This window comes from Salvia miltiorrhiza, chromosome 1 (assembly GCF_028751815.1).
Source record: "Salvia miltiorrhiza cultivar Shanhuang (shh) chromosome 1, IMPLAD_Smil_shh, whole genome shotgun sequence".
Classification (NCBI taxonomy): domain Eukaryota; kingdom Viridiplantae; phylum Streptophyta; class Magnoliopsida; order Lamiales; family Lamiaceae; genus Salvia; species Salvia miltiorrhiza.
The window spans coordinates 38108506-38135465 of NC_080387.1; the positions used below are offsets into that span (position 1 = coordinate 38108506).

The window sequence follows — 26960 nt, forward strand, 5'->3', positions numbered from 1 at the left end:
AAAACAATTATACTAACCATATAAAAAATCAAGTGTAACCATAAAATTTACATAAAATTCCATATAAAATATCAAGTGCAACCATAAAATTTACATAAAATTAAGTATATTTGACACTTGTAAGTATCAACTGTAAAAATTTCTTCCCATCATAATTAAATCCAATTTGTATCCTTGATCTTGATTAATTAAATGGGCGACCACGACAGCTTTCCTTACAAATTACTAATACTCATGTACTATATATTATAGTACTAATATTTCTTTTAATAATAATAGTAAACGATACAAAATCAACCGTATAGATTGTTATTTAATTATTAGTAAAAGAAAATCCAATCATCTCTCTCTCTCTATATAGACACATATCCTCCTCTTCTTCTTGGTAGCTTCATTTAAGCATGCAGACTCAGTCCTATCCAACCTCCACAAGCCACCTACTATTATATTTCCTTCCACCTTCAAAAAAATAGCAACCACACACTAACACTTTCCCCCAAAATGGAGTGCAGAAAGTTCGAGATAACCCTAATTTCGGCCAGCGATCTGGAAAACGTGCGCGTGCTCGGCAAGATGAAGGTCCACGCGCGCGTCTTCCTCAGCGGCGGCGGCTTGGCCGACAGCGAGAAGCGCACGCCGTCGGACAAGCACGGCGAGACGAATCCGGCGTGGAACCACACGATGCGGTTCGCCGTGAGCGAGGCGATGGTGGAGAACTTCAACACAATGCTCGTCGTCAAGCTCTACTGCAAGCGGAAGCTCGGCGACCGCTACATCGGCGAGATCCACACGCCGGTCAAGGAGCTCTTCGACTTCGCTAGAGCAGCCGCCGGCAGCGCCGTCGTCTGCTTCCCGGTGCAGAAAGGCTGCGTCAACTCGCAGGGGATGCTGAGGTTCGCCTACAAGTTTGGGGAGAAGATCATGATCGATAAGCTCTTGCTGGCGGAGAGCGCTGCCGGATTGAGCCTCGGTTGATTTTCGCCGCCGCCGCTGTCTTTTTTTTTCTTTTTTTTTCTTTTTATTGGAAAGGAGTAGAGTTCTGCTCGGGTTTGTGTGCATTGAAGAAATTCGGAGAATAGGAATATGTATATCTCTTCGTTTCGTGCTTCAATCTCGTACTTTACGAGAGTTGATTTTCTCACAAAAAAAAAAAGAGATAGGTGAGATAGGAAAAATAGAATTATGTTTAAGGTGTAAATGTTATTACCATTTGGTTAATATGGATTGCCTCTCTTTAGTTCCTCTCTTTTTAGAACATAATCAGTGTATCCATTAATTGAGTAAGAATAATAGTGCTATATATACATATTATGTATATACATAAATACTCCATTCATTCCACCGTAAGTAGCTCAAAAGAATGTGTAAATTAGTTAATGGTAGGGCTACACTATTTTTAGGATTAAATTTTTTTCATTTATGGTAACAGATCACTTATAATAAGACGGTCCAAAATGGAATACAAACTATTTTTAAGGGACGGAAGGAATATGATATTTTAATATTTTTTTAATTAATGATTAATGCTTAATTAGTGCTAGTTAATTGAAATAGTATTTTACATATACATCCTTAACCGAGAATTTAGGATCAGGTTGGCAAAAGTTAAAATTTCATATTTTCACAACAGTTAAATATATTTTTTTTCAATAATTACATAATACTAACGAGCAAGCTTATGAGCTGCTCTATTAGCATCGCACCTAGCATGAAAGAACTCCAGAACCACATACTTGCGAGCGTGTTGAAATACCTCCCATAAATCATCACAGAGGGAGTTCGATCCATGATGCGAATCCTGAAGAACATGAACATCGGACAATTAAAGAATCCGTGTAAAGAACGATCGGGCCATTGTCATTATCCAAGTAGAATCCAATGCTCACCATCATAGCATGGAGCTCTCCCATAAGCACCGTCTCTGTATAACCGATGGGCTAACAGGTGGCGACGACGATATTCCTTGTTGAATCACGCAAGATGAACCCTGCTCGAATTCTCTGCCCACCCTCTTCGAAAGCCACATCCACATCCAGACGTAACATATTAAGAGGTGGATCGAACCATTTGTTGGACCCTTCTTTTGGCAGCACTCAATGAGGGATGGCGGTGAGCAGTCGTGATTTTTGGTAGGAAGAGAGCAAGCCATAACAGTTATGCAGCTCAAGGGTTGCGTTTTTAGGTAGGCCTCCATGCTTAACGCCGCAAAGGAACTTCCAGACATACCATAACATGAAGAACTAGCGTTCAAGACCATCAAAACCCAATTTATCCACCACAGACTACACATATCAATCAAAGACAACCTCAACATAGGCTTTAAAAAACACCAGAAATTAGTCTCCTTCCAGGCGTGTTTCACAAAGTTACAAACAATCAAGCAATGAACCGATGAACCCAGTCTTTTTTACGCCACGAACAAATACCCGTGACCGGAACATGATGGCGACCAACATTCATGCTAGTTCCGATCAAATCATTAAGAGTTCTCCACCCAAAGTATTTAACTTTCAGAGGGAGATGCATCGCCCATAATTTCTTCTACCATACTGCCGATGCATGAGAAGAGGATGGCTCATGAAATTTATAGAAGTTGATGGCACATTGTAACAGCCCGACTCCAAACTTGACGGATGCCCCTACAGACAAACACGAGTCTTTTCTAGCGTGTTTTGTCCTCACTCGCACACTCCCCGAGAAACTTCCCAGGGGGTAACCCATCCTGGAATTGCTCCAAGCCAAGCATGCTTAACCTTGGAGTTTCTTCCACGTGGGCACCAGAAAAGAAGATGCACCTTGTTGATATGAGTAGCCCAATCAAATCCTTTAAGCTCTCCTCGAATAGGCAGTCTCATACCTGCATATTCTTGGAATCCCTCTCGTTCCGGTTCATCCTTGCGCCCCTCCGCTTGGAAGTCTTAATCAGAGCCGCTCCTTGTCTGTGCCTCTTTTACACCGGCGATCACTCCGCACTTCATCCCCGGGCGTCACACACATAAATAACCAGATTTTACTGAGTATCTTTCCCTCTTATCGAAACCCCAAAACCCACAATCTTTCTTTTGTTTTCGCGGCAGCTCAATGGTGTTAATAGCCTCGACCACATGCGTTGGGAACACCTCCGATAGTTTCCCAACATCCCAAACTTTCCTATCAGCGATAAAATCTGCAACCTTCCATCTCAACATGCTCTCATTATGAGCCCTCTATTTCCAAGCACCCATTCCCGGGATCCACTGATCAGCGTGGACATCAATTTTTTTTCGTCCCTCACCTTCCACCGAATGCCTTGAGCCAAGAGCTCTATTCCCCCGCAGATGGACCTCCACGTAAATGAGCAATTCGGCGAAACTTTGGCATTCATGATGTCACCATCTCTGAAATGTTTATGCATTAACACCCTCCCAAGTAAGGAATCCGACTTCTCAATCAAGCGCCAAACTTGTTTGGCAAGAAGAGCTTGATTGAAGGAGAGTAACTTGCGAAATCCGAGATCTGTTCTAGATTTTGGCTGGCAAAGCTTATCCCACTTAGCCCAGTGCATATGTTTCCCATGATCACTTTTTTCCCACCAAAAGTCTCCACAGGCTTTCTCAATATCGGCGCGAATTTTGACAAGAATGCGAAAGCATGCCATAGCATAAGTAGGGAACAACTGAAGTGCCGATTTTATGAGGACTTCCTTGCCTCCCGCAGAGAAAAGTTTGTTTTCCCACCCACCCGTTGAGCTTCTTGTAAATCTGATCCCTAAGATACTCAAACTGCAATTTCTTCTTACGGATTATGAAGGTGAGAAGACCAATGTACATAGCATGACCTTGGGTCTCTTGAATACCAAGTCGTTTCGTCACCATCTCCATGTCTGCTTGCTTGGTATTAGGGATGAAGAAGATTGTGAATTTTTCAAAATTGATAACTTGACCGGAGGCCTGCTCGTATTTTTTTAGCGCCTCATCAAGCCCTTTAACTGCCCCTTCATCAGCTTAAAAATATTAAGCTATCATCTGCGAAAAACAAGTTAGTGATTGACAGGCAATAACACGAGGGCTATAGTAATACCGCTGAAGAGACCTTGATTCTCATAGCTTCGAAGAAGCAAGGAGAATCCCTGTGCACAGATAACAAACATGAATGGGAGAGGGGACACCCTTGTCTCAAGCCCCGAGATGGAATAAGAGATCCATAAATCCTGCAATTAATCACAAACGAGAACTCCACAGTTGAGATACACTGCATGACAACATCAATCACGTGAAGAGAAAAGCGAAGAATCGATATCATACCCCTTAGAAATTGTCATTCAACTCTAATATGCCTTGCTCATATCGAGTTTTGCCGCAGCAAAACCCTCATTTCCCTGAGTCTTGTTCCACGGCCAATGCATACACTCATACCCCAAGAGAATATTGTCCGAGATGAGTATTCCAGGTATAAACGCACTCTGGGAGTCGTCTATCACACTGTTCAAAGCCTGACTGAAGTCCCTTTTTGGATATCAGTCAAAGTTCTATTGTTTAACTGAAACTGTTTAACTGCTCTTCTGTGTCAAACTCTTTCAGTATCAGTTGATACTATTTCAGTTGTTAGGTCCGGAGGGTCTCGAATAGGTGTATGGCGGGGGAATACACCTATAGGCTATTTTCGATCTTTACACGAGATCAAAACGAAACTTTAAATACAAACTCAGACACATGTTTACTAAAAATAGTTTTGACCAAAACAGGGTTATCAGCTCTTCAGTAAGGAGTTATCAGTTAAGTCAAAAGAGCTTAACTGATGCACGTAAGGCTTCAGTCGAGTTTGATAAACAGAGATGTTATATATCTTACGGACTATCAGAAGATAGATCAGTCAGACTGATAACACACGCAGCGGAAAACTTTTGTTTCGCAATAGCCTGTGAGTTGAGCACATTGTTAGTCTTAAGTTTCTATTTGCAATTAGTCAGTTTTCAGTTTACAAAAGGAAGAGCACAAGTAAGAACATAAATACTGAAAGCTGTAAATAACACAAAGATTTTTACGTGGTTCGGAAAACACTTTCTACATCCATGGTCGGTTGATCAGACCAACAACTTCACTCTGCAAGTGCTTACTAGTGCACTGCAAACCTGAACATGTGCTTACGGGTGCACACAACCGAAATAACCAAAGATCCAATCTTCAGTGCCAACACACATTATTGGATTTCTCACTCCTAGCACGCACTGGGCACTAGGATCTCACGGAGACAGAACGCCTTTCTGAACTCCTTTACAACACAAACACTCGATTCAGTCGGTTGAAGGGAGGTTTGAAAACTTGACAACTAAACTTCAAAGAACAAGTTCTTTGCAGTTAGTTTGACCTAGGCTTTGGATAAACGTGGTTTGCCTAAGGTCTAAGAGAATTTATGTAATCAGCAGTGACTGATTTTTAGCTTTGGGATTCTCTTCTTCGATTCAAACTTTGGAGAGTCTGCGCTTTAGCTGAGAAACAATTTCGACAGAGTTTCAGCTTATATCGTTGAATCGGTGAAGATTGAAGTGATCCTCGAGCGCTATTTATAGGAGAAGTCTTGAATAGATCCGTTGGCGGAGAAGGCCTTCAAGATTTCATCCGTTAGAGAGTAATTTGAACTTGGGCTGAGGCTTCAATCTTCGAGGTTCCTTGTTTGGTGAGAACGGCTATCTTGAAGAGCAGGAGATGCGATATCTCTGAAAAGGTAATCACCCAAGAGGAATGGCCTCTGCAGAGAAAGGACGATCTTGAGATCTCTGCATTTAATGCGGCTGTACTTCTAGAGTGCATGGCTTCTTTTGAACGTTGGAGGTTCAGTCCGAGGAAGAATGTTTAACTGATACTTGACTTTAGTATCAGTCATCTGATTCCACGTGGCACGCATTAAGTAATCAGTCAAAATTGATTCTTCGACTGATGCTTCAGTCGGCAACTTCAGTCTTCAGTCTTCAGTCCTTCGTTCTTCAGTCTTTAGTCTTCAGTCCTTCGTTCTTCAGTCTTCAGTCTTCAGTCTTCAGTCCTTCGTTCTTCAGTCTTCAGTCTTTAGAACAGCAAGCTAAACTAGAAAAAGAACTCTTAACACTTGAGTTCAAGCAGTTCTAGTATATTACAAAAGAAACATATTGATTTTGGTATCATCAAAACAAGGATTAGGATATTTCATTAAGTTCCCAACATCAGTTAACTTCAAAAGATTTTCGAAAAATAGCCTATAAGTGTATTCCCCCCCCATACACCTGCTCAGCGACCCTTCAGGACCCAACAATCATATATAAAAATATTTAAACTTTTATATGCCCAAATTGTTATTGCATAAATTTATTAATTTATCTATAAAAAATAATAATAATGTAACTTACATTATTCTCATCATAGAGATGCAAAATACAAATCTATAGTTGAGAAGAAAAATATAACTATACAAATTAAATTATATAAAATATTAGTTATGTTGTATAAGAATATAAGGGTAAATATCATATTAAACCTTGAACTATAACCGCTTTATCAAAAATACCCTGGAACTTTCAAAATGCTCTCTAAACCCTCAAAGTATCAACGTTTTATCAAATATATCCCGCATCTATTTTCTAGCCACCAGAAACGTGACATGGCTCACCGAATGCCACAGTGTAATTTAAAATTTATTTTTTTTAAATGATGTCATTTGATAATCTCTTTTTTAAATCCATGTCACGCTCTATCTGGAAATTAAACTTACTACACTCTAATAAATAAAATTAAAGAATAAATAAACTCATTCCCAAGCCTCAAGGGTTCCGCCGCCATCACCAAATTCTCATCCCTGTGCGACCCCCACACCCATTCCAGGCGCCGTCAGGAGCGCGTCGCCGACGCCAGCGGTGAAGCGGCGTATAGGTGATGGCGCAGCCCATAAGCAGTCCTTCGACAAAGAAGATGCCTCGACGAATACAGTGGTGCAGTGACAGCCGATCCAGTTGTAGGTGCGTCTTGCGACGACGGAGTCCATGAGCAAATAGACATTTTTTTTTAGAGCTTGAGCAAATAGACATTGGAAATTCCCATTACCACCTATTTTTGGTTATCTGATATATCAAGGTCTTTCTCAATGTAGAGTATTGCACAACTCATCAATCCTATATATGCACACCACATGTTCGACAAATGTTGAAAGAGAAGAAAATCTGCAAAATATACCACCGTGCCGTAGCTGAAAACATTTGTGGCGCAGCCGGTCAGAAGGTATTCTGACGCCAAGTACCCCATAGTCCATACGGCCACCGTGGCATCGAGTGATTTGTCGTGCTCGATTTGCCTTACCAACTGATATTCCCGCTGCTGCTTCTTTAGTGTCATCATCACGGGCTACGAAACTATATACTTGTGGTTCTTTATTATCTTGCTCAATGAATTTTTTCCATTGTTGACTGACAAGGGAAATTTGTAGGTGTTACCTAGTTATTTCTGCATTTCCAGGAGGAGATTATGTAGAGAAATTGTAATCAAATGTTGAGGCTTGGGGGTTGCATCAGTATGTTCATTTATTTTTCTACGAACATATCGACGAACATTAGTATGTTCATTAGTATTTTCTACGAGCACTACAGATCTGCAAATTCGGCGGCAGCGCGGCGGTCGCCACCACGAGTGTCCACGTGACCGCCCTGGACGGCCTGGTGAACGTGAACTCCCTCTTCACCGTCGCCGTCTTCGTCGGCCGCTCATTGGCGACGCCGGCGTCGACAGATTTGGGAGATTGGGAAGGAAGGCGAGGGAAAGGGGAAATGGAGGGGACAACGGAGGTCTCAGACTCGGAGGGGACGACGGATGAGACGGAGAAGGGGATGGAGGCGAGGAGCAGCAGCAGGAGGAGGAGGAGATGCCGGCGGCTTCGCTGGAGAAGAACAGTGTGGGAGAGAGAGAGAGAGAGCGTGAGTTGGGGGAGAGATAGAGAGAGAGAGAGAATGAGTTGGGAGAAGAAAATACAAAATGACAAAGCTAACCTTTATTATATAAAATAAATGAAATAAAATCATAATTAAAGGTTAAATTATCATCCTTAGATTAAGCAAGATCGACGCACATGATTTTGTCTTTATTCTTTATCTAAATGAGTGATTTCTATTGAACTCTCCCATATATATATATGATACCTTGTTAAATGGGTCGAGAAGGTTGTGTCAGGGGGAAAAAAAAAGAACTCGAATCGAGCCTGACTGGCCACACGTACGATCAAATGCACGAGAGAGTTTATTTTTCACTAAAACCTAAAAAAAATTTGCACTATACTATAGCTCATTGAAATATTTGAACAGTGTTGTTAACGCGTGACACCATTCTTTTTAGGGAAAAGTAGCAAATAGTCCCCTATCATACAACCCCCTAACACGTTTACCTCCCTATCTTTTGATTATGAGCTGTTAGCCCCTCAACATATCATAAAGGGTGCAAAATACCCCCTGCTCTTAATGGACACTTAACACCGTTAAGTATTTTTCATTTTTTTTATTTTTTACTAATATTTCTTACTATAAGCATATAAATATTTTTTTAAATAAAATTATTTTTTAATACACGTACACTTTCACTGTGTTCTTGTAACAATTAAAGTTAGATTAGATTTAATATACATATATATTATAAACAAAAAAATAAATCGTAACAATTAATATATAGTATATAAAAATAAAACATAACAAAGATAACCTTGTATTAATTAAAAACCAATTTCTTAATTAAGAATTAATATATATATAGGTAAATTCAAATTTATGTTCATGTAGTGAGATGATATCCATTATCCAATAAGAAAACCTAGCTAGTGAGTGAAAAGGAGAATTCACATTGTGCTTATGTAATAGGAAGATTGAACTGCTTTGTTTTTTGGGGGCTCAATACTTGATCATTTATTTGTATTTTAGGAAGAAAGAACTTCCTTTTTTTGTGTGCTTCAATGTTTGATATAATCCTGAAAATGTTATCTCAAGCTTTGTACAAGTAGACAAGTTTTCGTGTCTTGATTTTTATCAACAAACCCTTGATTAGAAAAGGTGAGAATTCAATAGTTTTTGTTATATGTATTTTATTTTATTTTGGATATTAGATCACATGGAATTTGTGGCTCGTCGATTATTCTCCAAATATGTGAATTTAATATTTATTGGTAGTTGTTAATTATTAATTAAGGTTGAGGTTTGCGTAGAATTATTTGTAGGAGTGTATTTTGCTTAAGAAATATATTAGTGGGACTCATTTAAAAAATAAAAAATACTTAACGGTGTTAAGTGTCCGTTAAGAGCAGAGGGCATATTGCACTCTTTATGAGATGTTGAGGGGCTAACAGCCCAAAATCAAAAGATATGGAGGTAAATATGTTAGGGGGTTATTTGCTACTTTTCCCTTTTTTTTTTATTATAGTATTCATTATTTTATTTTTTTTATTCCTTATTTTCAATTTCATTTATATCTAATATTTTTTTTCTTTGTACTATATTTTTATAACATAATCGAACAACATGATCAGTGTATAATATTATAATACATTATTATCCTAATTATATTCCTTTCAATTTTATAATTCATAATGTTAATTTCACTATTATATTATAATTTTAGGTTCTCTAGTGTGAATTTTCACGAACTAATAATGAGTTTTAATTTTGAAAATAATATAATTAAGTAATAATATTTTTTTAGAATAATTAATAATATTCATCATCCAAGAATTATGCGTGATTAGTTCATCAAAGAAATTGTCGCATATCTACTAATGTCAATCTAGATTTTTAAGGTATCAATCATTGGTTTATATAATTGTGTAAACATAGAAAAATCGTCCACTTAATTTTGAAAATAGTATAATTAATTAATAATAATCATCCAAAAATTATGCATGATTAGTTCATCAGAGAAATTGTCGCATATCTGTTGATGTCAATCTAGACTTTTAAGTTTTAAGGAATCAATCATTGGTTTATATAATTGTGTAAACAAAGAAAATCGTCCACTGTCCCATATATATATATACACACACACAGTAGCATTTCCACCTCATGTAATGCTCAGAAAATATTCTATATTTTATATGTATATAAAATTAATTTCTATTCAATTATCATATTTATAAATATAATAGAATATTAATTATAATTGAATATATTTGAGCTAAATATTGAAAAAGATAAAAAAAAAAAATCACAATAATAAAAATTTGTATTATGAAAAGGCAAAAAATTTAGTAAAAAAGTAAAAATAAAATAAAAAAGAATTGAAAATTTATTTAAAAAAAAAAGATGAGTGAGGAGAGAGATTTTTTTTTAATTTTAATCTTTACATAAATATTACTTTTACATTTTAAATTAAATATTATATAAAATATATCAAATTAAAGTTCTTATCGTGATCTTTAATTTGATATGCATATTAAATATTTTATAATTAGTCAAATTTCACAATTTTAGAAAGAAATAAAATAAAAAAAATAAGAAGATAAAGAAAAGGAAAATAAAAAGGAAAAAAATATAGTTTACAAATAAACCTTAAATTTTATTATAACTAAAAAATTGCCGTTCAATTTTAAATAGAAATTTTAGCTTTTTAAATTTAGTATAGATTAAAGAAAATAAATTAAAAAACAATTTTTTTTGCTGCACAAATCTATTTCCTATTTGCTTTCTTAAATTCAAATGCAGTTTCTCAACTAGAGATGGCAATGGATCCGAGACCCGGTCCAGATCCGCGGATCTAGACCCTGTTTTCCGGATTTGGATCTTGCAAAATTCGGACCCGACGGATCTGGACCACCCTATAAAAAACCGGATCCGGATCTGGAGTAGAAGATGTAAAACCCATATCCGGTCCAGATCCGGTTCAGATCCGGATCTGGACCCGCTAATATTAGATATATAATATTTTTATTTTTATATTTTGAAAACCCTACTTCTAATGATCTAATCCCACCACCTACGCCGCTAATATTTCCATTTCAATTTCAAAACCCTACTTCTAATCCCAATTCCCACCTACGCCGCTCGGACCTTGTCTATCAGCCGCTCGGACCTCGCCTATCAGCCCTCGATCCCTCCCAGGTTCCGACCTCCTCCGTGAGCAGCAGCAGAGCAGTAGCAGCAGCCGGCGTGAGCACACCTCCTCCGTTGCAGCAGAGCAGCAGCAGCAGCCGGCGTCGTCGGCCGTCCACCTCCGGTCTCCGTCCACCTCCATTGCTGCAGAGCAGCAGCAGCAACCGGCGTGAGCAGCAGAGCAGCCGGCAGCGTGAGCAGCAGAGCGCAGCAGCGCCGACGTGACAGCAGAAATTGATCGTTTCAATATTAGGATTATTACGATTTTTATTTTAATGTATAATTAGCTTAGAATTTATTTTGTAAAAAATTACTATGGATCCGGGTCTGGACCCGAGATCCAATGGGTCTCATGGATCTGGGTCTGGATCTCATTTTTTTGGATCCAATGGATCTGGACCGGATCTGGATCTAAGTATAAAAACATGGATTTGGATCTGGACCAAGCAGGATCCGGTCCAGATCCGGCCCATTGCCATCCCTATTCTCAACGCATTGCACATATAAAATGTAATATTCCGCCCAATTCTATTAAGTTTAGAATTATTTTGAACTTAGATTATGATGATTTACGTTGGAAAAATGAAACGATTTATTTTTAATTCCAACAAAATAATTAAAAAGGCCTTGTAAAATCTATTTATTTAAATTCTTATGCATTGCATAATTATTTTGTAATACCCGGGCTTTTGATGACGTGTTTAATTGCTTAAGTTTGAGTAAGTAGGGTATAAGATCCCTTGTTTGATTACTTTGTATAGAGATGAGGAGTTATATGAAGTTTTGTTGTTATATTTTAAAGATGTTGAGATGTTCTTTTGATGATGTGAGGATGATGTGTGATTTTATATTCGTAATTGAGTTTGAGTATTTGAATAATTCGAGATAATTATTTGAATGAGAACGGTGAACTCGGAAGTGAGATCTGAGTCCGTTAAGACGTTTTTGAAATTTTTGACTTTTTGACGATGAATAGTAAAATACTGCTATTTCGTCTTTTTGTCGACTTTCAAAATCTTACGTGCACGTCGTCGAGAAATATTCTTAATTTTTCGATACGAGTCCAATAATGAAAGTTTTTATTTTTGGACGACGAGTGAATAGTAAATCGGGATTTCTCGATAAACGAACCGAGCTCGTTTATCAGAATTTCGAGAACGAGCTTGCGTTTTCTATATTTATATAGAATTACGAGTGTAATGAAAGTGAGTAGGAGTTAAGAGGGTGAGTAACGAAGAATGTGGGTAATTAGTCGTTAAAACGAGACGAAACGGGATATTTAACGACTAACGGGTTAATATCTTAAATATCTAAGGCTACCCCACCAAAACCACCCCCCAAACCACCCAACACCCCTTTATCTACCTCACTCACGGCTGAATTCAGCCAACACACTCCAATCATCTTTGCTCTCTCACACACACAACACCCAAAACACCTACTTATCACGCCAAACACCATTTTTAGCTTGGACGGAGGTTTCAAGCTCCGATTTGAGCACCGAGACGAGCACCGATCATCTTTTCGATCACGTATCTAAGTAGGTAAGATCTCTACCTACGTTTTGATGGTTTTCTTTTCGATTTTCGTCGACGTCGAAAAACGTCGATTCTCGACTTTATTTTGAAACGACGTCGGATCGTCGTGAAATTTTAGTATGTTGTTCTTGGGTAGATGTTGAGCATGTTTAATGAAGGGAGTAAGAACGGAACGAACCGTAGCTATGAAACCCATGAGGGCAGCCCCGTTTTTCACATATTAGCTTGTCTTTCGATTTTTGTTTGATCGTTTTGACTTGATATTTGTGCTTAGGGGTATGCTAGAATCGATATATATTAAATTCGTATTTTTCCAAGCATGAAAATTGTATAAGTTTTTAGAGTATGATTATTTAAATTCGTGAAGTTTGGGACGTTGCATAATGAATATTATTGCGTATATGTGTTCTACGATATCACATGAGCATGCTAATTGATTTACAATTTATGGATGATAATTGTTGAACGAAATTAAAACTGGAATTCTGTCAAAATTTTACAGCAGTTTCAAGCTTATGTTTCGATGAGTTTTCATTGCTTGATGGCTCTGAAATTTTAGTATGTTTATCTATGATATGTGTATTTCGTCGCTGCAAAATTTCATGTCTTTTGGATGATGTTTGCTATTTTAAAGATATTTTGAAAAACCCTTGACAGAATCTGTCAACTGTTGGTAGACTTCACAAAAACGTTTATATCTATTAATCCATGAAGGATTTTGCATCACCGTTTTTTTTAAACGAAACTAGACTTCAATACTGTTCTGAAAACATAAGATTTCGATTTTTATGACCTCTGAAATAGAGCAGTTTATTATTTCAAAAATGCCCTGTTCTGCTGTCATATTTTTCCAACAGTAAAAGTGTATGAGTTTCATTGTTTATTTGGCAGATCATATGAACGTTTTCTCTTGTGAAATTTTAACCAAATCTTCAAGGATACCTTTAGTTTTGGCTGATTAAATTTGATGGAATTTTATTAAGGTTTGCCTTGGTTTCTAATGGCCTAAACAAAATTTGCAGAAACTGTCAATCTTTGACAGCCTGCACTAAAAGAGCAATATCTCCAAAAACCTTTAACCTTTTTGGTTAACTACCATTTTTAGAGTGAACTACACTTCATGAAGGTTTTGAGATCAATTGGTATGAGAGTTTATGATGATTGAGTTGGTTGTTATGAATTTTTAAAGATGACACAAAAACAGCAAAACTTTCTAGAAAACAACTTGATTATATTTGTTTTGATGGATGATACGATATGACTAAATGGTGTGAGTTGTGAGAGTTATGATTAACGCACATAAATGTTGGTATCTGACACTCGAACAATTGGTGTCGAGTATAAATGATAGTTTACTGATAAAGAGTTTTGATGATTTTGAATTGTTTGGTTTGCGTTGAAAAGATGTCAAGATGTTAAGTTTTGAGTCGAGAGACGAGTTCACGTAGTGAGATTCACGCGATGAGATCTCGTGGCTGACATTATATATGAATGGGTCATGCCGAAATTTTTAGTGAAATTAGGATTTGAGCATAGTCAATTCTTGTTGACCCGTGACTCAAATACATGCCTAATGGAAAGTTTAACTTTCTAATTGGTTAATTAGACGAGATGAGAGCGAATAGATCTGCTAAGAAAGTGGACTTTTCGATGTGTTAAATATTTCTTTTAATTGAAGTGATGTTAATTATAACATAAGGATGTTATAATTAATGAGTAATGACGAGAGATAATAATTGTTATATTGATTAACAATCAAGAGAGATGAACATTAGAGATACTAATGTTTCATAAAAGAGATTAGATTATTAATCGAGGTTTCTTTTATAACTTCTCACCAATTCTTCATAACGATGAAGGTCCTTTTGGGAAGTAACGACTTGAGGGAGAGAGTGACGTTACTCATTGATACAGAGACACAACGAGGTGGGCATTACTTTTACTATACGTATATAGAGATCCCCTGCGTGTCATAGGCCTCTTATACGAATGAATGCATGAGATGATTTAACTGTTAATTTCAGTTTTATATATCTATCAAACAAGTTTAATGCTACCTTTGAACAAGTTATTTCGTTACAAAATCTTTGAACTGGAAAATATTACAACTATTGTCTTGCCATAAATGTTTCAATGTTTGGTATGATATCTATCTGATGTGGCTTTGCCAGTTATTATGCAATCGAATTCGGGTCCTGAGCAGTTGATAGCTATCCTGCCAGGGCTAGTGTACACCAGTGACCGTGAGTCATCTAGCGGGTTGGCCGGTCAAGTGTTCGTGAGAGGTGGCCACCTCTCCGGCACAAAGTTCCAGATATGATAGATTACAAGAGAACTTAGTTTGTAGACGAACTTTAAGAATCACAAATGAATTTAGTAAGCTTGGGCCTTTTTAGCGAAAAACTCCCTTGCTGTACTGTTTATGATGGCATGACAATTTACAGTTTTGAAGCATGTATTTTTATACTTAGGCATAAGTGCCCACTGAGTACTTTTGTACTCAGCCCTGCATATGTTTTCTAAATGTGCAGGTTGAGCTGATGTGATGATGGTGCTGCAATGAGCGGAGTCTCCAGGGTTGTTAATAAATAGTTAACCTGTCTAGAATATGTCTTCATACATATGTCTAGCTACTTTCCGCTGCAAGATGTTGTTGATGTTATAGTATGTTATGTCATACTTTGAGTCTTAAGAGAATGGTTTCATATGATGTATAACTTGATTAATGATATTAATTAAGTTTTATGTTGTCTTTCATAGACTGTTCAAAAGAGTATTAATGAGTAAATACGATGATTTTTCTTAAGTTAAGTAAGATTTACGGTTTCAAATGATGCCCCTTTCTTTCCCTTATTCTTTAACCCCATCCCTAGTCGTAGATCACTCGGCTTAACTATCCTTAGTTAAGGCGGGCTGTGACAGAGTGGTATCAGAGCGAAGGAAAGCTCTGAATTAGAAGTCTTGAGTTTAGTCTAGAATGAGTCACTAGACTAATAGTTATTAACAACCGTGAGCTCAGCGCACCATCACACCAGGCTCAACGAGGTATGTAAAATTTCAAAGTTTATTTGACGTTAAATTTTGAAGAGCATGATGTTGAGGTTATATGATGAGTTATGATGTTACACTTTGAAGGTGCATAGTTTGAGTTTGAGGATGACAACATGATTAATAATGAGTTATTATGTTGTAAGAGCATATGTTGACGTTACATGATGAATCATGAGAGCGTTTATATCATATGATGCTATATGATTGAGGATGCATAATTATGAGTTATGATGTGATGTATTTGAGATGTTTTGTGATGAGAATTGTTTGAGCAGTTGTGATAAGTCACGATGATTTAGATGAAGGAATCTAATGTCATTGTTAAGAGATATTTTTTTTTTTACTAAGTAGAAGGATGAAATGAGAACTTAGAGCTAAAGTTTGAGAGAATTAGCAATTGCTTTAAGTACTTGTTGGTTTGAGTTATGAGTTTGAGTATGAGCTTGAGTATAATAGCATGATTAATGATGAGTTATTAGCATGCTGCAATGAGATATTGTACGATATGTTGAGTTGTTTTGTGACGTGAGTTTTGCTCACGCAACCTTAATGGTACTTGAAGAGGTATCATGAGCCATAGTCTTTGGAGATGGCTTTGAGAGAGAATTGTTGAGTTGTCTTACTGAGTCACGATGATTTAGATTAAGGGATCTAATATCATTGTTTAGAGAGATTCCCTACTAAGTAAAGATGGGACGAGATGAGAATTTAGATGTTTTGAGCTTGAGTTTGAAGATAACAGTACTACTTAGTAGGAGTTTTGCTAAGTTATGTTTTGTTTATTTCTGTTGCTGGAGCCAAGTAGAGTTAGTTCCTAGAGCCACCTTTAAGTTCTCCTTATAGGTTGGCCAGGACTGTTGGCACTGCACGAAAGTGAACTGTTGTGAGATCGAACTCAGGGAAGATCGGATACGAGGACGAGGCGTACAGTATGTGGTATAGAGATACCCTAGAAGATTTTCAAACACATGTTCATAGACTATGAAAGGATGAGAAAGAGCCAAGGAAGGCTAGGGTTGAAAGGATGAGAAGTAGCCGAGGAGGGCTAGAGTTGATGGGGATGAGAAGAGAAACCGATGTAGGCTAGAGCTCAGGATGATTTTGAGAGTATGCGCGGTACACCCTCGTTTTTGATTAGTTGCAATTACATTGCGATGTATATAACTTACTTAGGAGATACTGGTACTTGAGATTTTGACATGATGATAGATAAGCATGCGAATATAGTACCCTACTGATGTTAAATAGATGGATGTTCCTAGTGTGCTAAAGTAGCAACTAGATGAGTTAACTGATAGCAATTACCGTAGGAGGTCCAGGCCGAGACATAGTACTATTAATGGTGTCGGTTTAGAAGGGACATTACGATAGATACTATGGTTTTTGTAGGGTTTATATAACCCCTTTATGTAAGTCCTCTAAAAAGAGGCATTCTACTGATGGATATATTAGGTAGACCAGAGAGATCTTTTTGTTAGCATTTCGTGAGTGCTTATTGCCTTAGAGATGAATGTTAAGGTGACCGTGAGGGTTTCCTTAAAGTTGAGTTAGTAAATTGAACTTGAGTTTCGAGGATGCTTAGAGCGTTGGTCGAGTTGAGTTTTCCTTTTGTGATTTCAAAAATGTCTCAAAGATGTCATCAAGAGTGTGATGTGAAGGATAGGCGGGATAATACTCCGCCACCACCACCGCAACATGAGAGGAGAGTCGAAAAATATTGAACTTTCGAAACAAGAGTCTAGAACATAGGACCCTGAGTTTAAGCTTTTAGCTTGCTGGTGTGAACTTAAGTTTTGTTATGTATAGTATGTTGAGGGTTTAGAAGACACAGAATTTCCAAGTTCGGGATAGTATATCCCGTGTGACTGGGGAGTGATTATGTTGGACCTGGCCAGTCCGCATGATCTAAATCTCAGTAGACGTGTTTTGGGTTTATAAACCCATGTGTTTCAACTTTCGGTTGAAAAGCCAGATGGGTTCTTACTGTAGGTCATTTTGTTCGACCTGGTAGTTACTTCATTCTACCCTCTGGTCATTCATTTGAGTCTCTTGAACAATTTGTTTTGATGTCGTTCTAGGGTTGAACCCTTACAACTTTTGAGTTATCCTAGTAGATTCTTTTAATGTATAAGACTAGTGAGAGGCACGTCAGAGGACTTTAACACCTGAGCAACTGGTAAACTATACTTGAGAACAATTGAAGACTACTCTTGAGAAGTATGTACCGAGGAGTACAGTAAGCAGCGAGAGGCTGATTATCGAAGTTTGATGCAAGGAAAGAAATCGGTTGTAGAGTATAATTGAGAATTCTGTGAGCTATCACGTTCGCTCATCAGAAGATGGATACTGATGAAGAGATGTCTGAGTTTTAAGTGCTGGTTTAAAGCAGGACTTTAAGGTAGTATGGGCAAGTTATTGGATGCACCAGTTAGAATCCTGTTTAATACAGGAGCCTCGCATTCTTTAATTGGTTGAAGCATGTTACCTTCAAACTCGAACCAAAACAAGCTAGTCCCGAGTTGAGAGTAATCACTCCTGTAGGAAGAGCTACTACAGTTTCTCACATGATTTCTAACTTAGAGCTTGAGTTAGGATTACTAAAGATGAAAACAAGAACCTTGCACTTAATGCCTATGTGGAACGTAGACATTATTCTAAGGATGGACTGGTTAGCAGAGAACTTTGCCCCGATTGATTGTAAGAAGAGACAGATAACTTTCCAACCACCTGGGAAGGAACAGACATGTTTTCACGATATTGATAGAAAGAAGAGAATTCCAATCATTTCGGCACTTCAGGCGTCGAAATTGGTAAAGAAGAAAGGAGCACAAGCTTACCTAGTTTACTTGAATGATGAAGGAGAATCAAGTAAAAACTTTGAGGATGTAGCAGTGGTAAGGGAATATAGAGATGTATTTCCCGAGGTCTTACCAGGATTGCCACCAACAAGACATTTGGAGTTCACTATCGACCTAGAACCTGAATCAGTACTAGTGTCGAAGGCACCCTATGGAATGGCGCCTAAGGAGCTACAAGAGCTGAAGATTCAGCTACAAGAATTGTTCGAGTTAGGATTTATTAGACCTAGTGTATCCCCGTGGGGAGCACCGGTCCTTTTTGTCAAAAAGAAGGATGGCACGTTGAGAATGTGCATAGATTATCGAGAGCTAAATAAATTGACACTCAAGAACAAATATCCTCTACCGATGATAGATGACTTGTTTGATCAATTACGAGGAGCGAGCTTTTTCTTGAAAGTTGACTTGAGATCAGATTACCACCAGTTGAAATTTTGACAGAAGGATATACCTAACACAACTTTTCAAATGAGGTATGAGCACTATGAGTTCATAGTTATGCCATTCGGTTTGACGAAGGCACCAGTAGTTTTCATGGATTACATGAATCGAGTTTTCATCAATAACTGGATAAATTTGTCCTAGTTTTCATAGATAATATTCTCATATATTCGAAGAATGAGCAGGAGCGCCAAAACATTTGAGAAAGATGTTGGAAACACTAAGAGTTGAGAAGCTTTTTGCCAAATTCACCAAGTGCGAGTTTTGGTTGAACGAAGTAACTTTTCTAGGACATATTGTATCATCCGAAGGAATTAAAGTTGACCCCGTCAAGGTACAAGCTGTACATGAGTGGAGATCACCAACTACGCCTAACGAGATTCACAACTTTTTAGGCTTAGCAGGATACTATCAGAGGTTTATTGAAGGATTTTCCATGATAGCAAGACCGAGAAAAGAAGCTAAGAACAATTGGAAAAAGGAGTGTGAAGAGAGTTTTTAAGAGCTTAAAGGAAATTTACTACAGCACCAGTGCCGCTAGTCCCGAAAATAGATAAAGAGTATACCATCTACACAGATGCGTTAGAGAATGGGCTAGGATGTGTTTTGATGCAAGAAGGAAGAGTTACAGTCTATGCATAACGATAACTTAGACCCCACGAGATAAATTATCCAACGCATGATTTAGAGCTTGCAGCCGTTGTGCATGCCCTGAAAATTTGGAGACATCATCTCTACGGAGTTAGATGTGAGATTTTCACGGACCACAAAAGTTTGAAATATTTTTTCGAGCAGAAGGATATTAACATGAGGCAAAGGAGATGGCTCGAATTAGTAAATGATGTTGACTACAACATTAATTATCACCCTGGCAAGGCTAATGTAGTAGCCGATACATTGAGCCGGAAGGTCTCGTCAAAGTTAGGATGTCTTCTCACGAGAGAGAATGAGCTTATAAAGGACTTTGACAAGATGAGGATAGAGATGATAAAACCACGAGGGACGATAGCGAGTATTGTTGCGACGATGCCTAGTTTGAGGAAAATGGTGATTGAAGCACAAGGAAAGATGAGACAATGAACAAGTTACGAGAAAGGATAAGAGCATGAGATCTCAAGAGTTACCAAAAAGCATCAGACAATGCTATTTTATTTGAGGGGAGAATATGCATTCCCCGCGATGATGAACTTAAGAATACGATCATGAGTGGGACTCATGACACGCCTTACACCGCCCACCCAGGAGGCACAAAGATGTATCAGGTTGTGAAAAATAGATTTTTGTGGGACGGAATGAAATGAGACATAGCTTCGTTTGTAGAGCGATGCTTAGCTTGTCAGCAAGTGAAAGCATTACACCAACGACCCTATGGGAAGTTAAAACCGTTGGAGATTCCCGAGTGGAAATGGGATCACATAGCGATGGATTTTGTGATAGCTTTACCGAAAAGTCAAAGAGGAAATACATCAATTTGGGTGATTGTAGATCGACTAACAAAATCTGCACATTTCATACCGATCCTAATCGCGTATGGACCAGATAAGTTAGCACAATTGTATGTTCGTGACATTATAAGATTGCATTGAGTACCAGTGTAGATCACCTCAAAAAAAAAAAAAAAAAAAATTACATCACGTATTTGGATGAGTTACAGAAAGAGTTGGGTACAAGGATGAATTTTAGCATAGCAGACGATAGAAGATATGATAAGAACTACTATCCTTGATAGAGGAGTAAATCGGGAGAATGTGTTGCCACTAATTGAGTTTGCATATAAGACGTGAGATAAAGTTTCGAGATAGGAGACAAAGTTTTCTTGAAGGTTTCACCCTCAAAGGGGATGAATAGATTTGGAGTTAAAGGACAGCTTAGACCCAGAGTTATAAGTCCTTATGAGATATTGCAAAAGATATGTCCAATAGCGTACATGTTGGCTTTGCCACCTAGCTTTGAAAATGTGCATAATGTGTTCCACGTGTCACAATTGAGAGGATATATATTTTCGACCCAAACCATGTGGTTTACTAAGAAGAAATGATCTTAGAACCAGACTTGAGTTATGAAGAGAGACCTCAGATGATGTTAGATCATAAAATTCGGCAATTGAGTAATAAGTCGATTGCATTGGATAAGGTCCAATGGAGATATGATAGTTAAGAAAGAAGTGGAAAGAGAGCTTGAGGATAAGATGTGAGAGAAGTACCCGAAACATTTACAAGAGGTACAAATTTCGGGACGAAATTTATTTTAAGGGGGAAGGTATGTAATACCCGGGCTTTTGATGACGTGTTTAATTGCTTAAGTTTGAGTAAGTAGGGTATAAGATCCCTTGTTTGATTACTTTGTATAGAGATGAGGAGTTATATGAAGTTTTGTTGTTATATTTTAAAGATGTTGAGATGTTCTTTTGATGATGTGAGGATGATGTGTGATTTTATATCCGTAATTGAGTTTGAGTATTTGAATAATTCGAGATAATTATTTGAATGAGAACGGTGAACTCGGAAGTGAGATCTGAGTCCGTTAAGACGTTTTTGAAATTTTTGACTTTTTGACGATGAATAGTAAAATACTGCTATTTCGTCTTTTTGTCGACTTTCAAAATCTTACGTGCACGTCGTCGAGAAATATTCTTAATTTTTCGATACGAGTCCAATAATGAAAGTTTTTATTTTTGGACGACGAGTGAATAGTAAATCGGGATTTCTCGATAAACGAACCGAGCTCGTTTATCAGAATTTTGAGAACGAGCTTGCGTTTTCTATATTTATATAGAATTACGAGTGTAATGAAAGTGAGTAGGAGTTAAGAGGGTGAGTAACGAAGAATGTGGGTAATTAGTCGTTAAAACGAGACGAAACGGGATATTTAACGACTAACGGGTTAATATCTTAAATATCTAAGGCTACCCCACCAAAACCACCCCCCAAACCACCCAACACCCCTTTATCTACCTCACTCACGGCTGAATTCAGCCAACACACTCCAATCATCTTTGCTCTCTCACACACACAACACCCAAAACACCTACTTATCACGCCAAACACCATTTTTAGCTTGGACGGAGGTTTCAAGCTCCGATTTGAGCACCGAGACGAGCACCGATCATCTTTTCGATCACGTATCTAAGTAGGTAAGATCTCTACCTACGTTTTGATGGTTTTCTTTTCGATTTTCGTCGACGTCGAAAAACGTCGATTCTCGACTTTATTTTGAAACGACGTCGGATCGTCGTGAAATTTTAGTATGTTGTTCTTGGGTAGATGTTGAGCATGTTTAATGAAGGGAGTAAGAACGGAACGAACCGTAGCTATGAAACCCATGAGGGCAGCCCCGTTTTTCACATATTAGCTTGTCTTTCGATTTTTGTTTGATCGTTTTGACTTGATATTTGTGCTTAGGGGTATGCTAGAATCGATATATATTAAATTCGTATTTTTCCAAGCATGAAAATTGTATAAGTTTTTAGAGTATGATTATTTAAATTCGTGAAGTTTGGGACGTTGCATAATGAATATTATTGCGTATATGTGTTCTACGATATCACATGAGCATGCTAATTGATTTACAATTTATGGATGATAATTGTTGAACGAAATTAAAACTGGAATTCTGTCAAAATTTTACAGCAGTTTCAAGCTTATGTTTCGATGAGTTTTCATTGCTTGATGGCTCTGAAATTTTAGTATGTTTATCTATGATATGTGTATTTCGTCGCTGCAAAATTTCATGTCTTTTGGATGATGTTTGCTATTTTAAAGATATTTTGAAAAACCCTTGACAGAATCTGTCAACTGTTGGTAGACTTCACAAAAACGTTTATATCTATTAATCCATGAAGGATTTTGCATCACCGTTTTTTTTAAACGAAACTAGACTTCAATACTGTTCTGAAAACATAAGATTTCGATTTTTATGACCTCTGAAATAGAGCAGTTTATTATTTCAAAAATGCCCTGTTCTGCTGTCATATTTTTCCAACAGTAAAAGTGTATGAGTTTCATTGTTTATTTGGCAGATCATATGAACGTTTTCTCTTGTGAAATTTTAACCAAATCTTCAAGGATACCTTTAGTTTTGGCTGATTAAATTTGATGGAATTTTATTAAGGTTTGCCTTGGTTTCTAATGGCCTAAACAAAATTTGCAGAAACTGTCAATCTTTGACAGCCTGCACTAAAAGAACAATATCTCCAAAAACCTTTAACCTTTTTGGTTAACTACCATTTTTAGAGTGAACTACACTTCATGAAGGTTTTGAGATCAATTGGTATGAGAGTTTATGATGATTGAGTTGGTTGTTATGAATTTTTAAAGATGACACAAAAACAGCAAAACTTTCTAGAAAACAACTTGATTATATTTGTTTTGATGGATGATACGATATGACTAAATGGTGTGAGTTGTGAGAGTTATGATTAACGCACATAAATGTTGGTATCTGACACTCGAACAATTGGTGTCGAGTATAAATGATAGTTTACTGATAAAGAGTTTTGATGATTTTGAATTGTTTGGTTTGCGTTGAAAAGATGTCAAGATGTTAAGTTTTGAGTCGAGAGACGAGTTCACGTAGTGAGATTCACGCGATGAGATCTCGTGGCTGACATTATATATGAATGGGTCATGCCGAAATTTTTAGTGAAATTAGGATTTGAGCATAGTCAATTCTTGTTGACCCGTGACTCAAATACATGCCTAATGGAAAGTTTAACTTTCTAATTGGTTAATTAGACGAGATGAGAGCGAATAGATCTGCTAAGAAAGTGGACTTTTCGATGTGTTAAATATTTCTTTTAATTGAAGTGATGTTAATTATAACATAAGGATGTTATAATTAATGAGTAATGACGAGAGATAATAATTGTTATATTGATTAACAATCAAGAGAGATGAACATTAGAGATACTAATGTTTCATAAAAGAGATTAGATTATTAATCGAGGTTTCTTTTATAACTTCTCACCAATTCTTCATAACGATGAAGGTCCTTTTGGGAAGTAACGACTTGAGGGAGAGAGTGACGTTACTCATTGATACAGAGACACAACGAGGTGGGCATTACTTTTACTATACGTATATAGAGATCCCCTGCGTGTCATAGGCCTCTTATACGAATGAATGCATGAGATGATTTAACTGTTAATTTCAGTTTTATATATCTATCAAACAAGTTTAATGCTACCTTTGAACAAGTTATTTCGTTACAAAATCTTTGAACTGGAAAATATTACAACTATTGTCTTGCCATAAATGTTTCAATGTTTGGTATGATATCTATCTGATGTGGCTTTGCCAGTTATTATGCAATCGAATTCGGGTCCTGAGCAGTTGATAGCTATCCTGCCAGGGCTAGTGTACACCAGTGACCGTGAGTCATCTAGCGGGTTGGCCGGTCAAGTGTTCGTGAGAGGTGGCCACCTCTCCGGCACAAAGTTCCAGATATGATAGATTACAAGAGAACTTAGTCTGTAGACGAACTTTAAGAATCACAAATGAATTTAGTAAGCTTGGGCCTTTTTAGCGAAAAACTCCCTTGCTGTACTGTTTATGATGGCATGACAATTTACAGTTTTGAAGCATGTATTTTTATACTTAGGCATAAGTGCCCACTGAGTACTTTTGTACTCAGCCCTGCATATGTTTTCTAAATGTGCAGGTTGAGCTGATGTGATGATGGTGCTGCAATGAGCGGAGTCTCCAGGGTTGTTAATAAATAGTTAACCTGTCTAGAATATGTCTTCATACATATGTCTAGCTACTTTCCGCTGCAAGATGTTGTTGATGTTATAGTATGTTATGTCATACTTTGAGTCTTAAGAGAATGGTTTCATATGATGTATAACTTGATTAATGATATTAATTAAGTTTTATGTTGTCTTTCATAGACTGTTCAAAAGAGTATTAATGAGTAAATACGATGATTTTTCTTAAGTTAAGTAAGATTTACGGTTTCAAATGATGCCCCTTTCTTTCCCTTATTCTTTAACCCCATCCCTAGTCGTAGATCACTCGGCTTAACTATCCTTAGTTAAGGCGGGCTGTGACATATTTAAATTGAACATTAAGCATATTCACGAGCTATTTATTCAACAGACCCTGAAGAATTATTACAGTCCAGATAATGATTTAAATTGTCAAAATCATCTCCCTCATTTCACTCGAGTCAACAACCCCATCAACAGCCGGGCTAGCCATGCTTGATCCTTCCTACTCCTTAAAGAGCAGCAACTCTAGGCAGACTCCCACATCGCACAAATTATCTTCACAGAGAGAAACTAAGGAGGGTGTATTCGTTGTGGATTTCCACAGACTTTAAAAAGTCCATGGAATTCACATAGATTCCAGACGACTTTCAAAGAATTCGTGGTTGAATTTCACCCCGATTTTCACTGATTTTCGAAAACTTTACGGGATAATTTTGGAATTGAATTCCATGAAACCAGCGCCCGCGGAGAACCAGCGCCCGCTAGAAGAGACCCAGCGCCCGCTGGAAACCCAGTGACCCCTGAGTTCCAGCGAGCGTTGGAAAACCAAATTCTGCTTCTGTGGTATATTTTTGGAGTAAGCTTCTGTGGAATGAGGAAAAGAAAGCTGAAGAGCTGTATTTAAAAAGCGTGGGTGGGCTGGGCTGCCTGGGCCCAGCAACCGCGGCAACCCAGCGGCCGCTGGGAACCCAGCGCTCGCTGGACACTCTCAACGATTGCTGAGTTCCAGCGCTCGCTGGCTTCTTGGCCGCGGGCGCTGGAACTCAGCGCTCGCTTAAAATTTCATGGATTTCAATTCTCGTGGTTCTTGGCCGGATTTCGTCGTGTGTATTTTTTGGATGAAATCCATGAAAGTCATTCCGGATTTTAAGTCAATGGAATAACGAATACACCTAGATTTGTATGGATTTTAAAAAGTCTTGAACGAATACACCCAGATTTATATGGACTTTTAAAAGTCTTGAACGAATACACCCAGATTTCTGCAGACTTTTAAAAGTCTTGAACGAATACACCCAGACTTTTAAAATCCATAGAAATCAATCAAATTCCACAACGAATACACCCCCTAAGTGCAGAGCTCTTCCCCAAAAATTTCCAACGACTCAGCTCACATAGAATCTATCCTCAAGAAGAAGCCAGCTTAAAGATTTTCATCCCTACGAAACATCACAAGGTTTTCTTTTGAACTCCTCCTTAAATCGACTCTAGTCGCTATGAGTGTTTAATACACAGAATCTGCATACATGTTTGAATAAGAATAAGAAACGAATGAAGAAAAAAATGAAATGAGCATTAAGCTTGTTTTTGCTTGCTGTGTCGAGTCGGGAAGGGCCGCGGCCGTGGCTTCGTTGCGGTTGCCGGAAATTGAGAGTTGTCTGTGGTGCTCTGTTCTCACATAGAGAAAGAGAGCCGGGAGTGAGTCGAGACTTTGGAGGGAGGCTGGGCACGACGGTGACTCGCCGTTGCTGCTCGGCCAAGGGCGGAGAGAGAGAGGAATCGCAGCTCGCTCGCTGCGACTGCCGGAGGACTTGGGGGGCGCATCGGCGCTCCGCCGTTGTCAAGGATAGATGGGGAAGAGAGAATTGAGGGCTGGGACCGGTGGTTAGGGTACGGTGGCGGCGAGGAGTCGCCATCATCACCTGAAATCGGAGAGGGGCATTAGGGGCGCCGCGGCAGTGGCTCCTCGCTGGTGACTCGCCGGAGTTCCAGAGAGGAATCGCGGCGGCGCGATTTAGTGAGGAAGAGGGAGCTGGTGGTGGCCGTTTGTCGCCGCCGGATCACCGAAAATTCAAATGGAAGAAGGTGCGCCGCCCCGGTATGGTTGTTGCGTCTGTATGTGAGCGGAGTGGCTGTGTGTGCGTTGAGAGGGAGAACCGAGAGAGAGGGAGACGAGTTGAGCGGCTGTGTGTTGAAGGAGAAAAGGGGATGTAGGATTTGGGCTTAGTTTATTTCCTAAGTTTTGGGCCTGAGGATTGGGCTGAGTTTTTTTTATTTATTTGTTAAGCTGATGGGCCTTATATTAT

The 26960-nt window shown here is 38.1% G+C and overlaps 2 protein-coding genes and 2 long non-coding RNA genes across 4 annotated transcripts; 3 read left to right on the forward strand and 1 right to left on the reverse strand.

Annotated features, from left to right (window-relative positions):
* The first annotated feature begins 501 nt into the window (after positions 1-501).
* LOC131007804 (protein SRC2-like) lies at positions 502-975 on the forward strand. Its single transcript, XM_057934722.1, has one exon. It carries the CDS (start codon positions 502-504, stop codon positions 973-975), a length of 474 nt encoding a protein of 157 aa, XP_057790705.1.
* A 688-nt stretch (positions 976-1663) lies between these two features.
* LOC131007812 (uncharacterized mitochondrial protein AtMg00310-like) lies at positions 1664-3637 on the reverse strand. Its single transcript, XM_057934731.1, has 2 exons — positions 3275-3637; positions 1664-1798 (listed from the first exon to the last, which is right to left on the reverse strand). Exons 1-2 carry the CDS (start codon positions 3635-3637, stop codon positions 1664-1666), a joined length of 498 nt encoding a protein of 165 aa, XP_057790714.1.
* Positions 3638-11963: 8326 nt separating this feature from the next.
* On the forward strand, positions 11964-15354 carry LOC131024326 (uncharacterized). The gene is made up of 3 exons (XR_009101762.1): positions 11964-12603; positions 14457-14523; positions 15129-15354. It is a non-coding gene; the product is annotated as an uncharacterized LOC131024326 (long non-coding RNA).
* Positions 15355-21766: 6412 nt separating this feature from the next.
* LOC131024331 (uncharacterized) lies at positions 21767-24831 on the forward strand. The gene is made up of 3 exons (XR_009101766.1): positions 21767-22080; positions 23934-24000; positions 24606-24831. It is a non-coding gene; the product is annotated as an uncharacterized LOC131024331 (long non-coding RNA).
* The last annotated feature ends 2129 nt before the right edge of the window (positions 24832-26960 follow it).

What these genes read in the sequence shown, in the direction of transcription:
- LOC131007804 (XM_057934722.1), top strand. Translation starts at nt 502, where the DNA reads ATGGAGTGCAGAAAGTTCGAGATAACCCTAATTTCGGCCAGCGATCTG.
- LOC131007812 (XM_057934731.1), bottom strand. Translation starts at nt 3,637, where the DNA reads ATGGCATGCTTTCGCATTCTTGTCAAAATTCGCGCCGATATTGAGAAA. An exon ending in CTCAAGGCATTCGGTGGAAG is followed by an intron (nt 1,799 to 3,274) that starts GTGAGGGACGAA and finishes CATGTTCTTCAG; the next exon opens with GATTCGCATCATGGATCGAA.